This window comes from Peromyscus leucopus, chromosome 19 (assembly GCF_004664715.2).
Source record: "Peromyscus leucopus breed LL Stock chromosome 19, UCI_PerLeu_2.1, whole genome shotgun sequence".
Classification (NCBI taxonomy): Eukaryota; Metazoa; Chordata; class Mammalia; order Rodentia; family Cricetidae; genus Peromyscus; species Peromyscus leucopus.
The window spans coordinates 12672491-12692380 of record NC_051079.1 but is presented as its reverse complement, the minus strand read 5'-3'; the positions used below and the strand labels follow the sequence as shown (position 1 = coordinate 12692380).

The following is a 19890-nucleotide window of genomic DNA, read 5'->3' as shown; positions in this document are numbered from 1 at the left end:
GGCTTCTGAATGAACTCTTTTTTGCTTGTTTGTTTTAATATTAACATGTACAATACATAGAAGTGTTTTCTGTTATTTCTTTAGAAAGGAGGGGAGGAAAAGAGAGAGAGGGGAGAATGTGTAGTAAACTGTAAACTGTACAGCTTTTGGATTCAGGCAGAACTGAGCTCAAATAAGCATATACAGTTGTCTTGATGAACCACGTTTGTTTAGCTTTTGGGAAGCTGTTTCTTTATCTGAAGAACTGGGATGATGGAAGCACCTCATTGGATAGATGTAAACCCAGAGGCAACCAATAGGCCAATTATAAACACTAATTTCTTCTTTGTCATGTATTCAAAATGTTCACTATTTGTTTTACGGTATTTGATATCTCTGAAAATCTTAGTGTCAGTAATTAAAAACCAATTACAGAATGATCATCTTTAAATTCTCTTGCATCTCTGCTTAGTATCTCAGTAGCCTTTGGTAACTGCTGGTATCAGTGGGTCCAGATAACAGCCTCTTGTTCAGCTACCTAGTGTCCAGTTAAGCCCTTTATCATAATAACACACAGATTTCCTTTCAGGTTCTTCTCCCAAACTAACTCTCAAATTAATCCCTAGATCCTAAGGAAAAAATGTGATTATATATTATCTCCAAATTACAAATAATCTAAATCTGTTTACTTGATGTAGAATTGTCGCATTTACATACAGATGCATGGGTACTTGAACAAACAAATAGGCCTCTAGAGAGGTCATCAACTGTTAATATGTGAGAATAAATCTAAAAATATTTAATTTTCAAATTTTTAAGTATTTATGTCGAAATATACAGTGCATCCACTTAATCATCTGGCTTTAACTTTACTGTGTCCTTAGATGCTAAGATATAGAAGCAATAAATGTATCAGTTAGGAAGAAGCTTAATGAAGTTTTACTATATGCAAACCAAATGATATTTTAAGATATTCCATAGACAGCTTACAAATCTTTTTTAAAGTATCATGCAATTAATACCCTTATTCTCAGGAATATTTTTAAATATTTTAAATCTTTGCTAGGCAAATTAAGTATCCTTTTTCTTCAGTTTCTAGTGTGTTCAAAGAAAATGAATACAGCCAGACCAGTTACACACCTAGGTCATATCTACTTCCAGCAATATGACTCAATATTTCCATTGTATATTAATTACAGATTGATCCTTTTATTGATATAAGCATTGAGTAGAAACAGTAATTACTCTTGAAGCACTAAGTTCAATAAGAACTTTATGGAGAGATATAACTGTTAGGTACTGCTGTAGACACTCTTGAAATGTACCAGGGTAGGGGAGGAAATAGATACTTAAATCTATTTCAATTAAACTTTGATCAAAAATTTAAAATGCCATAGATCTAGAGTTACAAAGTCACAAAAATGATTTTTGAGAAACTATTGGAATGAAAAGTAAAGCATAAAAGTGATGGTTGAGGCAGAGGTTTGAAAAATGCCAATGTTGTCCTTTATTTCCAGTCCCCAGCACACAGCTACTCCAGCTATGATTCTGGCAAGAATGAAAGTGTTGACCGGGGTGCAGAGGATCTGTCACTCAACAGGGGAGATGAGGATGAAGATGACCATGATGAACATGAGGATTCTGAGAAGGTGAACGAGACAGATGGCGTGGAAGCTGAGAGGCTGAAAGCTTTCAATGTGAGTCCCCCACATTATGTGGCTATGCTTTGACCACTTCACATTCATGCCGTTGCTTGTTGGTCAATGTGAATATTCTAGAACCAAGTCTGTTTAATTTTCAGAAGGATTGTTAAAGTATACCAAACACTCTTTGACAAGCATACCCCAGAATTGCTGTGTTTTGTTTAGAATTTTAAAGCCAAGTGGGTGCTGAATTGGAACTGTGTTGTGTGAGTATGCATGTCTGCCTAGGCTGAAGGGGGCTCAGATTAGCCCTCATATGGTTATGCCTGTCTGTCATCAGTTATTTCCTTTGCTTTCTTAATTGTGCATGACAAAAGAGTCAACTGTTGGTTCTCAGAGATGAGTCCACTGTGCAGTGTGGCGATGTCTCAGTCCCATTTATCATTAAAAGCAGATGTAATGGGTGCTCAGCTGTCCTGGTTCTACTGTTATTTCCTGATTTTTTTTATTCTTTTCTGTCTGTTTGTCTGTCTGATTTCCTCTCTCTCTCTCTCCCTATCCTTCTCTCTTTCTCTCTCTCTCTCTATATATATATATTTATATACTTTATTCAACCATTTAGAAAATCTTTAAAAGAATGTTTGCTTAAATTTTCTGGCTTTCCATTTGCAAAATTCTCCAGTGCATAAACCAGAAAAAGCATTTTTTCCTCTCGGTTATCAAGACAGGAAGCTAGGAAGAGAAGAGAGCAGCCCTCCAAACCCTTCTCCTCTGTCTCCCTCTTGCCAACAGATGTTTGTCAGGCTGTTTGTAGATGAAAACTTGGACCGAATGGTCCCAATCTCTAAGCAGCCCAAAGAAAAGATCCAGGCTATCATTGACTCATGCAGGCGACAATTCCCTGAGTATCAAGAGCGTGCCAGGAAACGTATCCGTACTTACCTCAAGTCCTGCAGGCGGATGAAAAGAAGTGGTTTTGAGATGGTGAGTTATAAATTGAACACAGCCCTAGATTCCATCCAAACCCCACATGTAAACCATGGCACTATTTTGTTTCCATCTTAGTGTCTTTATGTTTATTTTTCCATAACGTCAGGTCAAAGGGGTTTTCATTTGCTTGTGTTTATCCCCCCACTTTCCTTTTCATTCACCCCAAGCATTTATCCCCTTTGTTTATATGATAAGGACTCTCTTGGGAGGCCAGTGCTCACAGAACCATGTGCTAACATGTCATAGAAAATAAGGATAATACGAGAGAAAATCAGGGAGAAGCCACTTATCACACACACGTCATCTGTGTTTGTTTTCTTTCCGTGACTGCTCAAGTGCATGCGAGGTTAACCAGTCTTGAACTGAAGGTGCAGGTGCAGCTTTGGGCGTGTGAGAATGGCTAGCTTTGGAATGGACGGCGATGGGTGCCTCTGCTGTCTAACAAATACCAAGCCTGGATAATGAAGATGGGGAATGAAGGTCCTCACATTTAAACCTAAGCGCCTGTTGCCCTAGGTAGACTGGCTTCATGTGGTGAACCAGGCTGTGACCTTCCTGCTATGTTGTGCTTTGTAGGAGATGAGTTTGCCTGGCATTGATTACTTTGGGGTAGAAACTGGTAATCAAAATATTGTGAATTTCCACTGTTCTTTTATCTACACAAATCTAACTAACATTGATGTGTGCTTGATGTTTCGCACCTTTCAAGGTATATGTGTGCGTGGTTCCACAAACGTTAGCTGCTTTATAGTTCAACACTTACTGAAGCTCCAACCTAGGGCTCAGCATACTACAAGGCAAGCAAATGCTCTATTGCTGCACTATGGCTCCTGCTTTAAAAGTATTTTAAAAACTTTCTGGTCATTTTGTTTTCTCACTCCCATTACTTAAAAAGGCTAAATGAAAGTCTAGATCACTGGGGTTTGTGATCTGGCCTTCTGGCTGTTTCAGTGTGATGGGTAGAAGTTGCTAAAAATGAGATGGATTCAAAGTATGGCTTTATAGTTGGAATTTTATGGAGCTCAAATCATAGGAAATGAATAACAGTCATAGAAATCCCAGCTATTGTCAATTTTCATATTGCTCTCTAAAGCGGATATGGTCTTCCTGTATTTTAGAGTACATGCTGAGAGCCTATTTAGGGGTTCTGCATCCACCACCTTCCGCTGTCTGATTTGGGTAAGTTGTCTCTTCCTACTGTGCTTGGTTCCCCCTCTACAGAACATAATCACCCCAGTTCATAGTTCTGGGAGAATTCTTGTCTGCTAGCACAGACAGTGCTTCCTAGAAACCCTTGCAAGTCATTTCTGGCACAAAGTAAGTCTTCAAAGGATCTGAAACAAGAAAACATTATCATCTATTATTAATTTGTCATCCAAGGAGAAGTTTCTTGTGATGTTTTTATTCAGCAATTTCAGAGCCTTTCAAATACAAATGTGGTTCTTATGATTTCTATGTTAAATCCAAAGTTTGCAGTACATAAGCCATTTAATAAGCAAAATGGTAGGACTGAGTGACTAGATTTAGATGATACAGGTAATAGAGTGCAATAGAGAGTGAGAGACGTGCTTGAAGAACATGAACTAGTTTCCTTGTTATGGATTATCTAATAATATTTCACACGATAGAAGGAAGATAGGGGACAAGAATGATCTTATATCACACAGCTGACTTTGACATCAGAATCAAGCACACTAAAGAGTTGGTATAAAATTCCAGATGCTGGGCTAGAGAGATGGCTCAGCCTCTACAGCCTAGACTCACAAACAAAATTTCCATTTGTAACTAAGTGTATTTTAGATTACATTACACATATATTCTTCTTTTAATAAAAATGAAGGTAGCATATATCAGTATCATTTTTGCAAGTGCCTGCCACCACTCGTCTTTCAATGAGATTTAGAGATTCCATCCTTTGGTAAAATTTATCTTATTTATTTCTTGGTATATAGTATTAGATTAATCATTCTTTGAGAGAAATAAATAAGCACCATACAGAATTCTTAATTTTTCTAAGATCTATCATAGATTTTGCATCATTTAAAACATCACTGTCAGCCGGGCGTTGGTGGCACACGCCTTTAATCCCAGCACTCGGGAGGCAGAGCCAGGCGGATCTCTGTGAATTCGAAGCCAGCCCGGGCTACCAAGTGAACTCCAGAAAAGGTGCAAAGCTACACAGAGAAAACCTGTCTTGAAAAAACCAAAAAAAAAAAAAAAAAAAAAAAACCATAAAAACATCACTGTCATTTTATTAATTACATGTATTCACTTTATCACAGATGTTTATTTAGTAGAAATTTCTGCTGTGTGGAAGAAAAAAGTAGATTAATACAAAGTCAATAAGTTTTACATACTAAACTTAAACATGCTACAAAGAAATATTTATCCTTTAATATTTTTCATCTATTCAGTTATTCATTTATTCAGTGATTCATATAAATAGAACTTCAAAGGTAAGAGAGAGAACTATGACTCATCTGGCTTGTTACTGAGGAAAGATTACCTTTTCCTGGTCATTATGATTCATTGAGATGACCCCTTATCTGACATGAAGTGCTCAAATGCAAGCTGGAGGGTCCTCGGTAACTATGTGAAAAATGTAGATGAAAATGGAAACTGGAACTTAAGCTGTTTCCATCCCTTCAGTTATTAATCCTCCCTAGACTGGAATACCCCCTTGGAAATGAGAAGCACACTCTTAAATAGGCACACTTGAATGTTCCATTCACTTTCTACATAAATTTCCTTACGATGGAATGTTGAGTAGGATTTTGTTCCTTTTAAAACAGTCATCCCTATTGGACAAGAGAAAGAGTGAAAAATTCTCAGAATGACTCTCTTTATATGTGCATTTTGTTCTCTAATATGCATCAAGTCAGGAGGAAATCAACTCATTTTAAATACACGGAAAAAGGAACTGTAAAGTGTATGTGTATTTTGTAGGAGGCTAAGTACCAATCAATAGGCTTAGTTCTCCACTTTCTTGGGGTCCCTGAGACCAGAACACCCTGAAAGTAGTGAGAAACTCTCAGAACTGCTGGATTATGAGTTTCTTGTTGACTTTATGAAATTCAAAGTGAGATTCCTACTTTGTCACAACATATATATATATATATATATATATATATATATATATATATAATTGTGGATCTTAATATTCACTTTACTTCTGCCTCTGGCCATACAAAATCTATTCCTTTTTAATATTCATGTCATTTCTGTTGTCCACTGAATTTAATTAGAGTTACCTGTATGACTATTGATGTCGTTGCAATTATGTAACTAAGCAAGGGCAACTTACCAGTGGCTACACCATTGAAGAATGTGACTGTCCCTATCCCAGCAAATATTATGTGACTGTAGGTCCTCAACAAGGGGAAGAGCCTAATGAGCCCCTTCCCTGTCTGTGATGGATGAAATGTTGATGGACACAATCTTGTGTAAGTCTTGTGCTGGTAACTATTGATACTCGGAGTTCAACAATCATGTCATGTCCAGAAGACCTCTTTCACAGAGCTCTTTCCCATCCTCTGTCCCTTAGATGCTTTTAACCACCTCTTCTGCAATGCTCTTTGAACCATGGAGAGGGTGATATTGATGTCCCTTTACGGGTGAGCACTTGCCAGTTGCTTATTCTCAGTACTTTCACCAACTATGAATCTATGCATTAACTGCCACTCAGTGCAGAAGGCAGTGTCTCTGGCCAAGGACATCAGTAGTAACCTCTGGGCATAAATGTGGATTTTAGAAGACTGAAATACTTTTAATTGGCTTCATTGAATACATTAAACAAACATTAGGGTATATGTACATCCATCCATATATATATGCATATATATGTATATATGCATTTATATAATGCATATATATAGATTTTTATTTTCTTAGAATTACCAAGACCTAGTAAATTTTGATTGCTTTAGCAGAAAAAAAATTGTTTCGTGTTCTACATGGTGTTTCTAACACATGAATTAGAATCGCTGCAAAAAGATTCTTTGCTACACATTTTCACCAAGTCCTTATCACCAAACTCAAACCCTGGCATCTTAAGCATTAAATAGAATAGCATGTTTAATGAAAAATAAATTGAATAATTTTGATCCAGTGTCCAGCTAGTATTCTCAGACTGTAAAACCTCAGTGAATTAAGCAGCCATTAAATTAAGCCTTGGAAAAATATTGTGTGCTAAATTGTTATTGATTCTACTGTGTAGCTTTGACCCTTAAGTTACTTCAATAACTGCTCTCAAGAACAGGAGTTGGTTGTTCCAGGAAATGAATCAGTTTCTCCAAAGGGCTGTGATCTTAAATTCAATAATAGCTATAATAGAAACTGACGAAAGCAACAGTCTATAAATAAGACACAGTTGACGCCTACTGAGGTTCCTCCTGTACTATTTCTCTCTTTCCTAGATTTGCATAGAAACCTTTGTCACCTGGACATATTTATGTGTATTTCTGTAAAACTCAAATGAAAATATTTAGAAAAAATACAGTAAAAGGGACTTAATGCAATATCCTTCTTTTATCCTTAATTGTGTCATTATACTGACATAGTCCAAGTAGCTTAGGTTCTGAATTCAATGAGTTCATCTTCTTGAAAAAAATCACACACCTAGTTGTTTATGAGACTATTTACCTTGTAGAAATAAGTCTCATTTAAATTTTTTATATAAAATTTTACTGAAAAAATATAATGTCCACTGAGTTACTAAATATGAATTATAAAAGACTCCTTTTTAAGAGACTTTCTTAAGAGTTTAATGCAAGGGAAACCACTTGTGAAGAAACAGAGTTTGCCTTAGCCTTTACCACTGGCGCTCTTCACTTAGTGTCTTCATTTTTGTGCCGCACTGTCAGGAAGTCTGAGCCAGATGTCACCACAGTCTCAGCAGTCCTTGTGTCTGTGTCTCTGTACATATTTCCATAGTAGTTATCACACCTACTGTAGGGAAAAGTACGGTAACAATTTTTAAAAGGGTAAGAAATGAGTCTAGTTCTAAAACCACCAGAAAACTATCCTTTCATGTTAAAGAAAATCTGGGTTTTGACCAGTGGCTTTTATACTTTTCTTGTGCTTGTCACATCCCACACAAAGCCCTTGCCTTCGGTCCCTGCTTACATATCACAGGGTGCAGTGGTATCTCTGTCCTTTCACACAGGGTTCATAAATGTGTATCAAAAGGCTAAGAGGTAGCAGAGTTGGGGAAAGACCGAATCTGCCGACATGAATGTGATCCCTAGCACCTGTATAAAAAGCTAAATGCGGGGACACACGTCTAATTTCAACACACCGACAGCTAGATAGACAGGAGAATCAGCTGGAAGTACTTGGCCCAAATGGTTCAGAGTGTGCTGCACAGCAGAGGCAATGAGAGCCATAGAGCCTGTGCCTCAAAGGCAGAGGGAGAGAACTGACTCCTGGAAACTATCCTCTGACCTTAACATGTACATTCTAGAGTGTGCACCCGCTTGCTCGCTCTCCTTCTGTCTCTCTCTTCCTTCTCCCCCCAAACCACAATTAACTAAATGTCTTAAAGTGATTCTTAAACTGAAAATTCTATCAACAATATCATTTACCCATCACGCTGGTTCTTAACAACATCTCTGTGGCACCTCTATACTCTTAACTATTTATATTATTTTTCATATTACATATATATAAATATATATTTTATATTACATATATATAAATATAAGTATATATTATTTTCATATTACATGTATGTAAATATAAATATATATATTATTTTCATATTACATATATATTCATGTATGTACATATTTGACCAGTTAGCTTAGTGGAAGCTAGTTAGCAAGCATTGGGGTTGAGTTTCCAGACTGTTATCGGAACCCTTTCCCCTTTGTAGCTGTCCACCCCTACTATTGCAGTTCTATAACAGAACACACTGCAGGCTATTTTCACTTGATCCGAGTAGTTCACTCCCAACAGTTCAATTTGATTGCATTCTATAATGCACTCCTGAGTAATTCTGACATCTTACCTTCTGATGTCACAGTTTTCACATGTTCAGCTTCAAGAGTCTGAGTTTCTGTCAGTGAAGGCTTTATTAGTGTAGAGACATTAAATCTTAGGCTTCACTCAAACAGCTTACACATCAGTAATAAAAACTTCCCTGGACCAGGCGGTGGTGGCGCACGCCTTTAATCCCAGCACTCGGGAGGCAGAGGCAGGCGGATCTCTGTGAGTTTGAGGCCAGCCTGGGATACCAAGTGAGTCCCAGGAAAGGCGCAAAACTACACAGAGAAACCCTGTCTAGAAAAAAAAAAAAAAAAAAAAAAAAAGCTTCCCAATGCTTCCCAAAGGCTAGAGAGATGGCTGATATGGTACAGGTACAGTTCCTGCTTCAAAAATGCAAGGACTTGTGTTCAGTCCACAGAATACATGAAAAAAAAAAATGCTAGCTCAGTGGTATGTGCTTATAAACCTAACTCTGGGGAGACAGACATGCATATCCCCAGGGTTCCCTTCTCAGCCAGCCTACTTACTTTGCAAGCTTGGAGCTGAGAGAGTCCTTGTCTTGAGAAAAATGGGTGGTGCCTCTGACATGTGCACATACTTGTACAAATACACACACCATGGAGTCATCTAATGTTTCTTGCGTGTTCCCCTGATTTTACAGAACCAGTGTCCAGTCTTATTTTCTCTGAATAAATAATCATTCTGCACCTGTTCCTCTTCTCACCCCCTCCTTCAAACATTGATTTATCAACAGTGTCCTCCTATTACATGCTCTGTTTGACCCTTTGAAAATGAGGACTTCTGTCCATAGACTCCAGTCAAGTTCTAGTCATTCCTCATACAGCTGATCTACCTTGCCATTTCAGCTTCCTCAGAAGAACACTTTCACTTGCAGATTACACCGTTCTCTCCATTCTTGGGTTCATACCATTTCAGACTCTGGCTCTTACTTCCCTACTATTGGATTGATTCTTATGAAGAACACGTGACTGCTTTGTACCAAATCCCACCATTGCATTTCCTACGTCAACCCCAAGTTCTTCATCTCTTGTTCCCCTGCCTCCCCATTTACCTATGTCTGCTTTGGGCAATTGATTTTAATTGTGTATTTGGTCATGGACTACAGAGCACCCTAACCATAATTGTAAGTTTTTCTCAGTGCACAGTACTGTGTTCTAGAGATGAGCAACAGTCTCCAGCAGAACTTTGATATTTCATCCAGATGTTGATGTTGCTGCTCTAGCACACTGGCATCCAGATTTCCCATAAACATGTTTTTTCTATGGATTCTTTATCTACCAAAACTTTACCTGCCCCTTCCTAGTTGGTTTATGTTGGATAACATTGTTGTTGTCATTTTCGCCCCTGCCTAAAAATTCAGAATGAGACTCTGTTACTCACTGAATACTGTTTATTCTTTCTGTGGTATATTTTCTAAATAAATGCTATAGCTTCTTATTTTTTCTGCTATTGTTTTAGTTTCAGTCCTTCACATCTTGTGACTACCTTCCTGCATAGTCTTCTAGCTTAATTCCTTGCTTGTACCTTACACAAGTCTCTGTATCTACACTACTTAAAAAGAAGCAGAATTAGTGTTACAGGAACCTGAAGATTTTAGAACTTTGTGTCTTTCCTAACAAAAATAAGCTTAAAAGTTATAAAAGTAAAATAATTGATTAAAAAAAAGTAAATAAGACTGGTATAGTGGTATATTTAGAGAGTTCAAGGCGAGCCTGGTATCCATCAGAAGGCAGACTATCTGGTAGACACTTCTGTGAAGCAGGAATCTCAAAAGACTGTCCTGCCTTGTTTGGGCAAAATTCAATTGCCTTTTTCCTGTGTGTCCTGCATGTCCAGTTCTTACAGCATACTCTCAGGTAGTCCAGGCAAGAACAGTTTCTTGCCTAAATGGCTAGCTTTACCATAATGAAAGTAAACTCCATAAGGAGTTTCTTTGATGCCCATCATCCTTTTATGAAGTAAATTGGTGCTATCAGGAGCAGATGTGTCTCATTGTCATGAAAAACCTTGAGTTACTAAACATCTTAAATGCCATATTCTGTAAGACTTTAATGTTTTTGAAAATCACCTATCTAAATATATCTCTGTATAATCTTGAAAACATGCCTAAAATATCTGCAAATTTGATTGTAATGGATGACTAACTACTAACCTATGTTTCTTGATTATCCTAAATAGTTTATGATAGTAGCTTTAAAAAACTAGAATTTTACCTTAAATTTTTAAATGAACTGCATTGGTACAATACCTTAAAGAAGAGTAGAAACATATATAGTGTAACAAAGGTAACTTTAAATTTGTATCAATATACTATATTCCCCTAAATGATAACAAACATCCATAACCCACCAAATAACCAACAGCCACTCACACCATTTATTGGGAATGTGGGCATAGTTTTCTTTAGGCTGCTTCCTGTTGTCTGTGGGTGAAGCATCTTTAGGGGTCCCTGGGAAAACTGAGATAATGGCCAAGTCCTGAGAAAACCAGCAGTAACCTTCATTGTTATGTGTCACCTGTCAAGTTTCAGAAGGTTTCCCTTGATCAAACTTGATCCATATTAACCTGGAACGAATCCACAGCCTCTTGTTTCCTGTGGAAACAAAAGCAAAAGCTCTTCTCCAAAGCACTTTTGACTTCCATTTGACAAAAGTATTCTTTCACTTCCATTTTAAAGTTAAGGTATTTCTAAGTATCTAGACTGGTTTATTTCAGCAGTTCCCCTTTCAATCCCATGTTTCTTAGCTGCTGTCATTTTTTTTTATCAACCATCAAAAAATTCAAGGTTAATACAGCAAAATACAGGATCCAAACTCCCCGTGTATTTTCCACATTATGTGTCTTTCTCTTTTATGTTATTTTTACTCTATCTTTTTAGACTTTATTATTTTAAACTATTTCTTTCTTTCTATGACTGTCTATACTCATTCTTTCTTTCTTAAGCCTATGTACATTATAAAACACACTGGAACTTAAAAGTTTTTTTCCATCTGAACCTCTTTTACTGTGTATCTTTTTTGAATGTGTGAGCAAACTTTAAACTGTGAAACCAGAGCTGGGCCCTCCTCTGCGTGACCCTACTGGCTGGCTCCACCCCACTCTCCAGTTGTGAAAGCTAAGCCTAAAACTTGCAACCCAGTTAGAGGTGCCTGACCAGCAACTTCATTCAATCCCCCAGCTATGGAATGCTGGTGTCCTGCACTGTGGCAGGCATTTTTAGTTAGTTTTTTGTGCCTACTTAATGCTGCTCAAGGGCTCACTGTACTGCTGAAACTCTTAAAGGAGCCATGTTTTTGTTTTTAGCTTTCTCAGGCCCTATGGAAATTCTAGAGCCTCACACTGGTATGCCAAAATCTTGTTACTTGTTTTTTACTCTTTACTCTTTGGGGGCCTGACACCCAGCTCCCAAATAAAACACATGAGGAATTCATTCTTTCTTATAAATGACTGGCCTTAGTTTGGCTTGCTTCTAGTCATCTTTTATTAACTTAAATTATATCGTCTACCTTTTGCCCCTGGGCTTCAACCTTTCTCTATTTCTGTATATCTTTTCTTTCCTTCTTATTCCATGTTTGGCTCCTTCTTTTCTCGATCCTTCATCCTTTTCTCCATTGCTTGATCTTGCTCCTCCCAGACTTCTCCTCCTCTTTATTCTTTCTGCCTACCAGCCTCGTCTATCCTTTCTCCTGCCTTGCCATTGGCTGTTCAGCTCTCTATTAGACCAATCAGGTGTTTTAGACAGGTAAAGTAACACAGCTTCACAGAGTTAAACAAAGGCAACATAAAAGAATGCAACAAATCTTTGCCTCATTAAATGTTCCTTGGCATAAAATGTAACACATCTTAAAATAATCTACAAAATACAAGCAATGAATAGGAAGAAAACTGAATATGTATTATAGTTAGAAAATGCACTCCGTAAACATTTGAACCCCTAACCTATTCTCTTGGCATGCCTAGAGACACTTTCAGACACACTACAAGTCAATGTTAATAGTGAAACTGTTTTTTTTTTTCTGCTCAGAGTACCTCTAGGAACTCAGCACTCAGGAGACCCACGCTAGGACCCTGGAGTCTTTGCTCATAGAGTACCTTCCTCAATTTTGGCTTCCAAAGTGTAAAACTTCATCATCTCAAAAATAGTCTAAATCCCATATTTTAGACTATGACTTTCTGAAGCTAGGAGATCCAAGTTTAATTCTTGTGTTAGTTTAATTCCTCTAATTGGATTATATATTTCAGATACTCATATTCTAAATGAAATGGCTGCTGGGCCATTATGTATGATAATATATGTAAATATTTGGCAGACAAGCAATTTTCTACTTTTTTTCTAATACTTTCAATTATTTCCTTTCATACCACAATCTATCATAAAGACTTATTGTTGCTTCCCTTAATATTTTGTCTCTTGGTTTGTGGATTTTCTCAAGGATTATGGTAACCCTCTGCCCATTATTTCCGACATGTATTTTAATTAAATAATAATTATATGGGAAAAATATATATGCCCAATATATTTGTCACAATTACTTATCACAGAATCACTTAGTTTAAGCATAATGTTAAGTATTACAGAATACTTCCTACCTGTACCACTCATCTTCCCACTATAGACACAAATACTGAATCAAATATGAATTTAAAAAAAAAATCTTGCCCAAAAGGAAACCAAGTACATTTCTAAAGACGTAAAAGAGTTAGGAAATGTACAGCCACAGTTACAAATACTTGCTGGGATAGGATAGCAGCCTGGAAGATAGACTAAGAGAACACAGACAAGTTTAGGACTGGAGGCTGAAGGATCATACAACTCCAGGATAGATGGATTTTAGTTTGTGATCAGGCAGGACTATAAACTGGGAGTTGTGGGTAAACAAGAAATGCCCTGGCCCCTGCAAATAGTTGCTGTTTCAAAACAGGGAAATAAGCCTCCATTTCTAACTTCTAGAAGTAAAAATATCAGGCATTATATGCAATGAAATCAAAACCCTATTAGGTGGGTCAAATAGAATATAAATGTTAGCTAAAGAGAAAAGTGATGGCTAGCATGTATAAATAAGAGAGCCCCCCCCCAAAAAAAAAAAGAAAGCCACCTTCTTTTAAGAAGGTAGAGATGGGGGGGGGGGAGAATCTCACTATAATAAAGATAGACCTCTTTAGCAAATCTAAGGAGAAGATACAAAAAGGAAGGGAAGATGATGATCAACTTTCTGAATTGATCAAACCATGAAGGCTCTGGTAAGGGGTGGGGAGGTGAGTAGTCAGCAGTAAAAATAAATCAACTTTGCAATAACACAAGAGCAGAGCAGAGCAATCTTAACATTTACCAGGAAAAAACAGCTCTTTGAAAGAGAAAGACCATCAGACTGAAGACTTTTCCACATGATGTCAGAGCAGGCTCTGAAGCTATTAAGAAAAATGTGCTCCAAAGTTTTGTTTTTGTTTGTTTGATTGTTTTAGCAAAACTCCCTTTAACTTACAAATTAGTGTTGAGAAAACCCCATGTTCATTATGAGGAGGAAAAAAAATAACATAAAAAGCAACCAACTTCATAAAACTACTAAAGTTTCTTCTCACAAGCTAAGGTCAGGGCAAGAAGAAAAATAAACTAGGAAACAGTGGGCAATTAGCAACACTGGTCGTAAGTAATTAAGGGAGGACCCTGGTTTGATATTCAGTGGATCTTCATTCTACATTTTACCAAATTATGGGTCTTGCATCCTTGAACCTTAACTTCTTCATTGGATAAAATGAAATGATAGCACTCATCTTAAAGATGAAGACTAGCATTGCTTGAAATAACAGATGTCAAAGTTCCTGCCTGGCCCACATGAGAGTTCTGATAACATACCTTAAAACCCAAGGTTGAATTCTGCTCTTGTAAATCCGCTAGACGTCTCCACCTGGTGAACAACTAGGATTGGACCAGATGTGTGCTCATCTGTTAAATCAACTTTCTAAGAGTAATCTCCAGTCTCTCTTTCTTCTATGTGCAAATTTCACTTTTTGTGCATCTTTTCCAGTTTTCTTGTATCCTGTCTTATTGCTGTTGCCTACGTAAAGTCTTAGCTCCTGAAGGATTTGACTCCTGTGTTTTTGAACTTGTTTATCTCTGTAGTATCCCCACTGTCTTAACAGAGTGCAAGGACTTGATCACGAAAGTTGACTAACTCCCATTCAACTGTGTTAAAAATGTTGAGTGAAAGAGTGAGTGAATGAAAAGATATAGAACAGTGTGTTACTTTGTAGTTGGAAACAAGTGAAAGGTTACATGGCTTTTATTGTGAACATGCTCCAGTGTCTTGGGAGTTAATTTCTAAAACTTACTGCTAACTAAAATTTAAGACTTATATATTTAAATATTTAAATTTTTCCTCTAAAGACATTTATATGATACTTAATTTTAACTCTCCTTTGACTTTTGACACATTGATTTTTATTTTTCTGTAAGTGGTAATTATTGTGAATAAGTAGTTACAGTAGTGACTGTCTATGACTAGAATTAATGTGCAGTAAACGGTGATAGAAAAAGATGCCATTATGTACAATTGTGTATTGTTATATGTAATAATATATAACCATATGTCTGCAGAAGTAGGTGATGTTTTCTAGTGGAGATTGGAGGGTCAACTGGTTAGAAAGGATAGCATGATACTTTCATTATCTTGCATCTTGGCCAGCTCTATTTTCAGTTGGCATTTGCCGAACTCTGCAGCTATGAATGAAGCTGCAAGACATTAATTTCCTTAATTTATGAAAGATCATTATTCATGACCAAGAATATTAAAAAATCAAGGTCAAGACATATGAACCACTAGTTCATAAATGAAAGCTTTTACTTGAAGTACATGTGGTGGCCCCTGCCTATCATCTCAGCCCTGAGGAGGCCATGGGAGAGGGATGGCTGCAAACTCAAGGCCAGCATCCAATGTAGTAAGGCACTGTTCCAGTACATCAAAAATGAACAACAAAAATTGAACTTACATTAAAAGCCAAAATGTCAATTATTTTATATTCTGCTTTTGTTTAAAAAAAATGTAGTTTTAAATTTCTTTAAAATTAATCAAAGCAATTTTCTCAGGATAATGATGCTAGTTCTTCCCCCACAGACCCCCTGGCCCACAGTGCATGTTTTACCCCCCACCCCCACTTTTTTACCTGTGTTTCTCTGTAGTACTTTATCTGTCACACAGTTCCTTTCTACCTGCTAGAAATGTTGTCCTCAGCACTTCTGAAAACTTGCAACCTAAAAGCAATTCTCTCACTGCAAGTCTTAGTCTCATGAAAGAATGGTGACTCACCTCATCTATTTAAGTCATATGTTGACCTCTTAGGCCAGTCACTGGGAACTAATCAATGAGCTTCCATAACTTCTTGACCAAAACTCAGGAGGCCAGGTGAGATCAGTAAGGCTCTGTTGCTTGCTATTTTTTATCAAAACTATATTAAGAACACTATTAAGGACTGTCAAACTACTATTTTGACCACATTTGCAAGCCTTGGTTTAAAATCTTGAGTTACCTGGAGTTCAGGTTTCAAATGATCTAGACCACAGGCCATGGTGGAGTGCAACCTTGCTTGTTGGATGGCACTCAGAGTGTGTGCACACCCCGGGAAAATAACACAAACACATCTGTTTCCGTGTTTCAAAACATTCACAGAAATTCACAATAAGAAAGATTAAATATCTATTTTGTCAAATAAGTTTACTACAAAGTTTTGAAAACATACTTGTCTCTATTAGTTAAGAATATCTGAAGACAGATTACAAATCTATTGCTAATGTTTTAAAAGCTGTGTGCTAGGCACAGTACTAGCACAACCTAGAATAGAAGTCATAACCATGGAAGTTGCATGTATTTCTCTGAATTTTATACATTTCTGACTTAGAGACAGCACTCATCAAATGTATTTGTTGAATAAAAGAAGATGGTATTGACTTGCCATATGTACCTTCCTGCAATGCACTGTGACATGATATTCCTGTTTGCTATTGAATTACTGCATTAGTTACTTTTATCACTGTTACAAAATACCTAACACAAAACACCTGAAGAAATGAAAGGTTTACCTTGGCTCAGAATGAGGAGATACAGTCCTTTGTGGCGTGGGAAGATGGCTGTGGGGATGTAAAGTGACTGGTGACATTGCATCGGCAGTAATGAAGTAGACAGAGATGAATGCTGTTCTTTCTTCTTCGTGTGGAATCAGCTTCACGGGCATGCCCAGACATGTCTCTTAGATGATTCTACATCCTGTCAAACTGACAATCAAGATTACCAATGACATTGAGTGAATCTCAGTTTTGTGATTTATAAAACTAAAAAGAACGGTTCCTAGTAGAGGGGCTCAGAGCAATCAAGTCACGAAGCAGTTGCTGACAAATACCCGGGTCAGTCTAAAGCAGTCAATTCACTGTCTCTATAATACTGATGTTGATGAACCATTGAGCCCTGCAAATAAATGGGGTCTTTTGGAGCTTAATTTTTTTGCGTAGCTTTTATGATTATTCCTTTATGCATTTAAATACCATTTGGGGAAACTGTGTGTTCATATCAAACAAAAAGCATGATTATTACTTATGAATTTTTTAAGTAACCAGAATGGAAGGGAAAAAATCTTAATTCACATATGCTACCTAACTTTTTATCACTGGATCACTTTCTCTAAGTGTCTGAGAGAGTAATTCTATTTACATCCATGGTGGATGCCATAGTTGCTTCTTCGTGTGGTCTTGTTTAACACTTAATCAAGCTGCATTTTAAAAGTAGAGTTTAGAGAGCACTGTGACATTAAACCGTAAGTAGATTTAAGTTCTTGATTTTTTTAAACTTTTTTATAATTGTGATTGTACAGTATCTTAAATGTATACTCAATCACCAGTGCATCCTTAGGTTGTTTAATATGCAGTTCTACAGCTAAAAATTGGCACTATTTGTTGACACACTTCCCCTGGTTTTGAAAAGGAAGATACATTTCCATGGTGCCAACTGAAATCACATCTTAAGTTCCAATTAAAATGTGACTTTTCCAACTCCAAAGCTCTATGTGACCATTTAGCCATCTGTTGGATGACACAACCCCACTGATTTTAACCTAGATAATTATGGCTGCAGGAACAGTGCAGAGGAAAGTTCAGCTTGGGATCCAGTTGAGAATGACTGTTAATTATGAAGAGATAATTACTAAGAGCTTATCCCACATGCAGGGGGGAGAAATAGCAAATTTCTGGTATAGGTATACGACACACACACATACACACACACATACACACACACATACACACACTGTGCATTTGTCTATATTTTAATCATTCCAGAAATCTTCCTTTAAGATACATATGCCTCATAGTATGTCTACTAAAATCACATTCACCAGGAGAGGTACTGTTTTTCATAAATTCTTCCTTGGATTCTTTGTGCTTTTTCCTGGCTCATTTACTATATGTAAGCATTTGTATTTATGGCCAGTCTTAGGAATAAGGGAAGGAATCTAGCCTTCGCTACTGTTGAAATCTGACTAAATCCCGTAGCATATTCTGATGTTACATCCCAGCTAGAGCAGAAACACTGGAATCAGCCCTCAGCTGTTAAGTTTGATGACAGAACAGAGGATTCAGGTTACCATTGTGCCCACACTTCATACCACAGAATATTGTTTGATAAGATGCTACCGGGATCCATTTTCTTCTCACCTTCTTGATATAAATAACTGAGCTGAGAAGTACAGAAAAGACAAATTGTGAAGGAAAATCAAGCCAATGGTTTTAACCTCAGCTATATCGCCATTAGATGAATTATCACTGAACTATGTATGGGACGCTGAGAACTTTACTATTGACTCACCAGTGTTAGAAGCAAAGTGCTTTCTAGAATTGATAGCTCATGAAGAATCTCCTACACCTTCATTGCAGGCATGAAACAGAGCCCGACCACAGGATCATGTGAAGTAATTGATTGGCACTTCTGGCCTATCCAACATTAATAGTTTGTGACTTTAGGTTGTGGCAGAACATAGTATTTAGGAATTAGTAGAGAAGTGTAAGGCAAAGATTTAAATCACCCAAAAATGAAAATGCTAAAGAAGCCCTAATTAATTCCTTGATTAGAAACAAAATGAGGTTATCTATAATAATCCATCTTCCAGTTTGTATTATCTCACTGGAATTATGAAGTGAAAATAATTCTTTAGTATAAATTATTTACAATTTCATATCATGCATGTTTGAATCCCAGTGAATCTACATGATTAATGGACTTGGCCAAGTCATGCAGTCTCTTCAAACTTTGATTTAACTTTCTCTAAAAAATGAATAATGTAAGCACTTTTCTCAAGGATTGGAAACTTAGATGATGAATCTAAGCTTTTTGTATTAAGTTATGAATATCCTAAGCTCCCAATATGAATTATTATTGAGAATCATCTCAAAATTGTATTCACATGACATAAGATTCTACTTAGAAACACACATAGATTATACATTTGAGACTTGAGGTTTTTAAAAACATCTCACACTGAGGATTCCTAATTCACTTTGTCATTCTGTCCAGTGATCTTGAATAAAACAGGATTAAAATACAAATTTGTATAGGATGACTTTTCTCTTCTTGTTTTTGGATCAACACATCAGTTTGCAGATAACTGTTTTTAATAACTTCTTATTTCATTAACTATTAATTATTTAGAAGTGCTAATTACAATACAATGTAAAAGAAAAAATGGAGAACTGGAATCCAGGAAGCCTAACTCCCAAACGTAGATCTGTTGGTTCTAGCACAGCAAATTAATCTATCTGGCTGTCAGTTTCTTCAGACTTCTGAGGAAAACAAACTGTCTGTGACTTTGTTTCAAAGGTCATCTATAGTTGTCACATTATAGTTCCACGAGAAACTTAGAACAGCTCAATTTTCAAAATTCTGTCTTTTATGTGTTAGCAACATTGAATCTTGTGTCTGTATGTCTGCTTATCTCCCCACTAGTTAGAAGAGTCTAAGATTGCTTTAATTTTGAACTTAATTTTCTCCCCAAGTCTGAGACTTACAATTGTCAGGTGACCTTAAAAGGATAATTTGTTCCACTCAGGCAGAACTCTCTTCTTGTGCTTCAATAGACCAGTCACACATATGGGAAAGACCATATCATCCCCATGATTTTCTCTAAAGAAAATTATGTAAGTTCTTTTGAAGGCCAACTTTTATTCTTAGAGTAAAAGCCACACCTCTGGCTTAATTCTTCAATTTAAAAAAATAAAGAAAGAATTTCTATGAAA

At 36.8% G+C, this 19890-nt stretch overlaps 1 protein-coding gene across 9 annotated transcripts in view; it reads left to right on the top strand.

The window, feature by feature from the left end:
- The window catches only part of Nol4 (nucleolar protein 4), a 321213-nt gene that overhangs the window by 240281 nt on the left and 61042 nt on the right, over window positions 1-19890 (top strand). For 6 of the 9 annotated variants that reach the window (XM_028887719.1, XM_037196981.1, XM_028887727.2 and 3 more), the window contains 2 exons: window positions 1497-1676; window positions 2415-2606. In XM_028887719.1, the coding sequence (XP_028743552.1) occupies window positions 1497-1676; window positions 2415-2606 (372 nt within the window). The remainder of the gene's footprint in view (window positions 1-1496; window positions 1677-2414; window positions 2607-19890) is intronic. The other 3 variants (XM_037196983.1, XM_028887721.1, XM_037196982.1) reach the window with 1 other exon arrangement.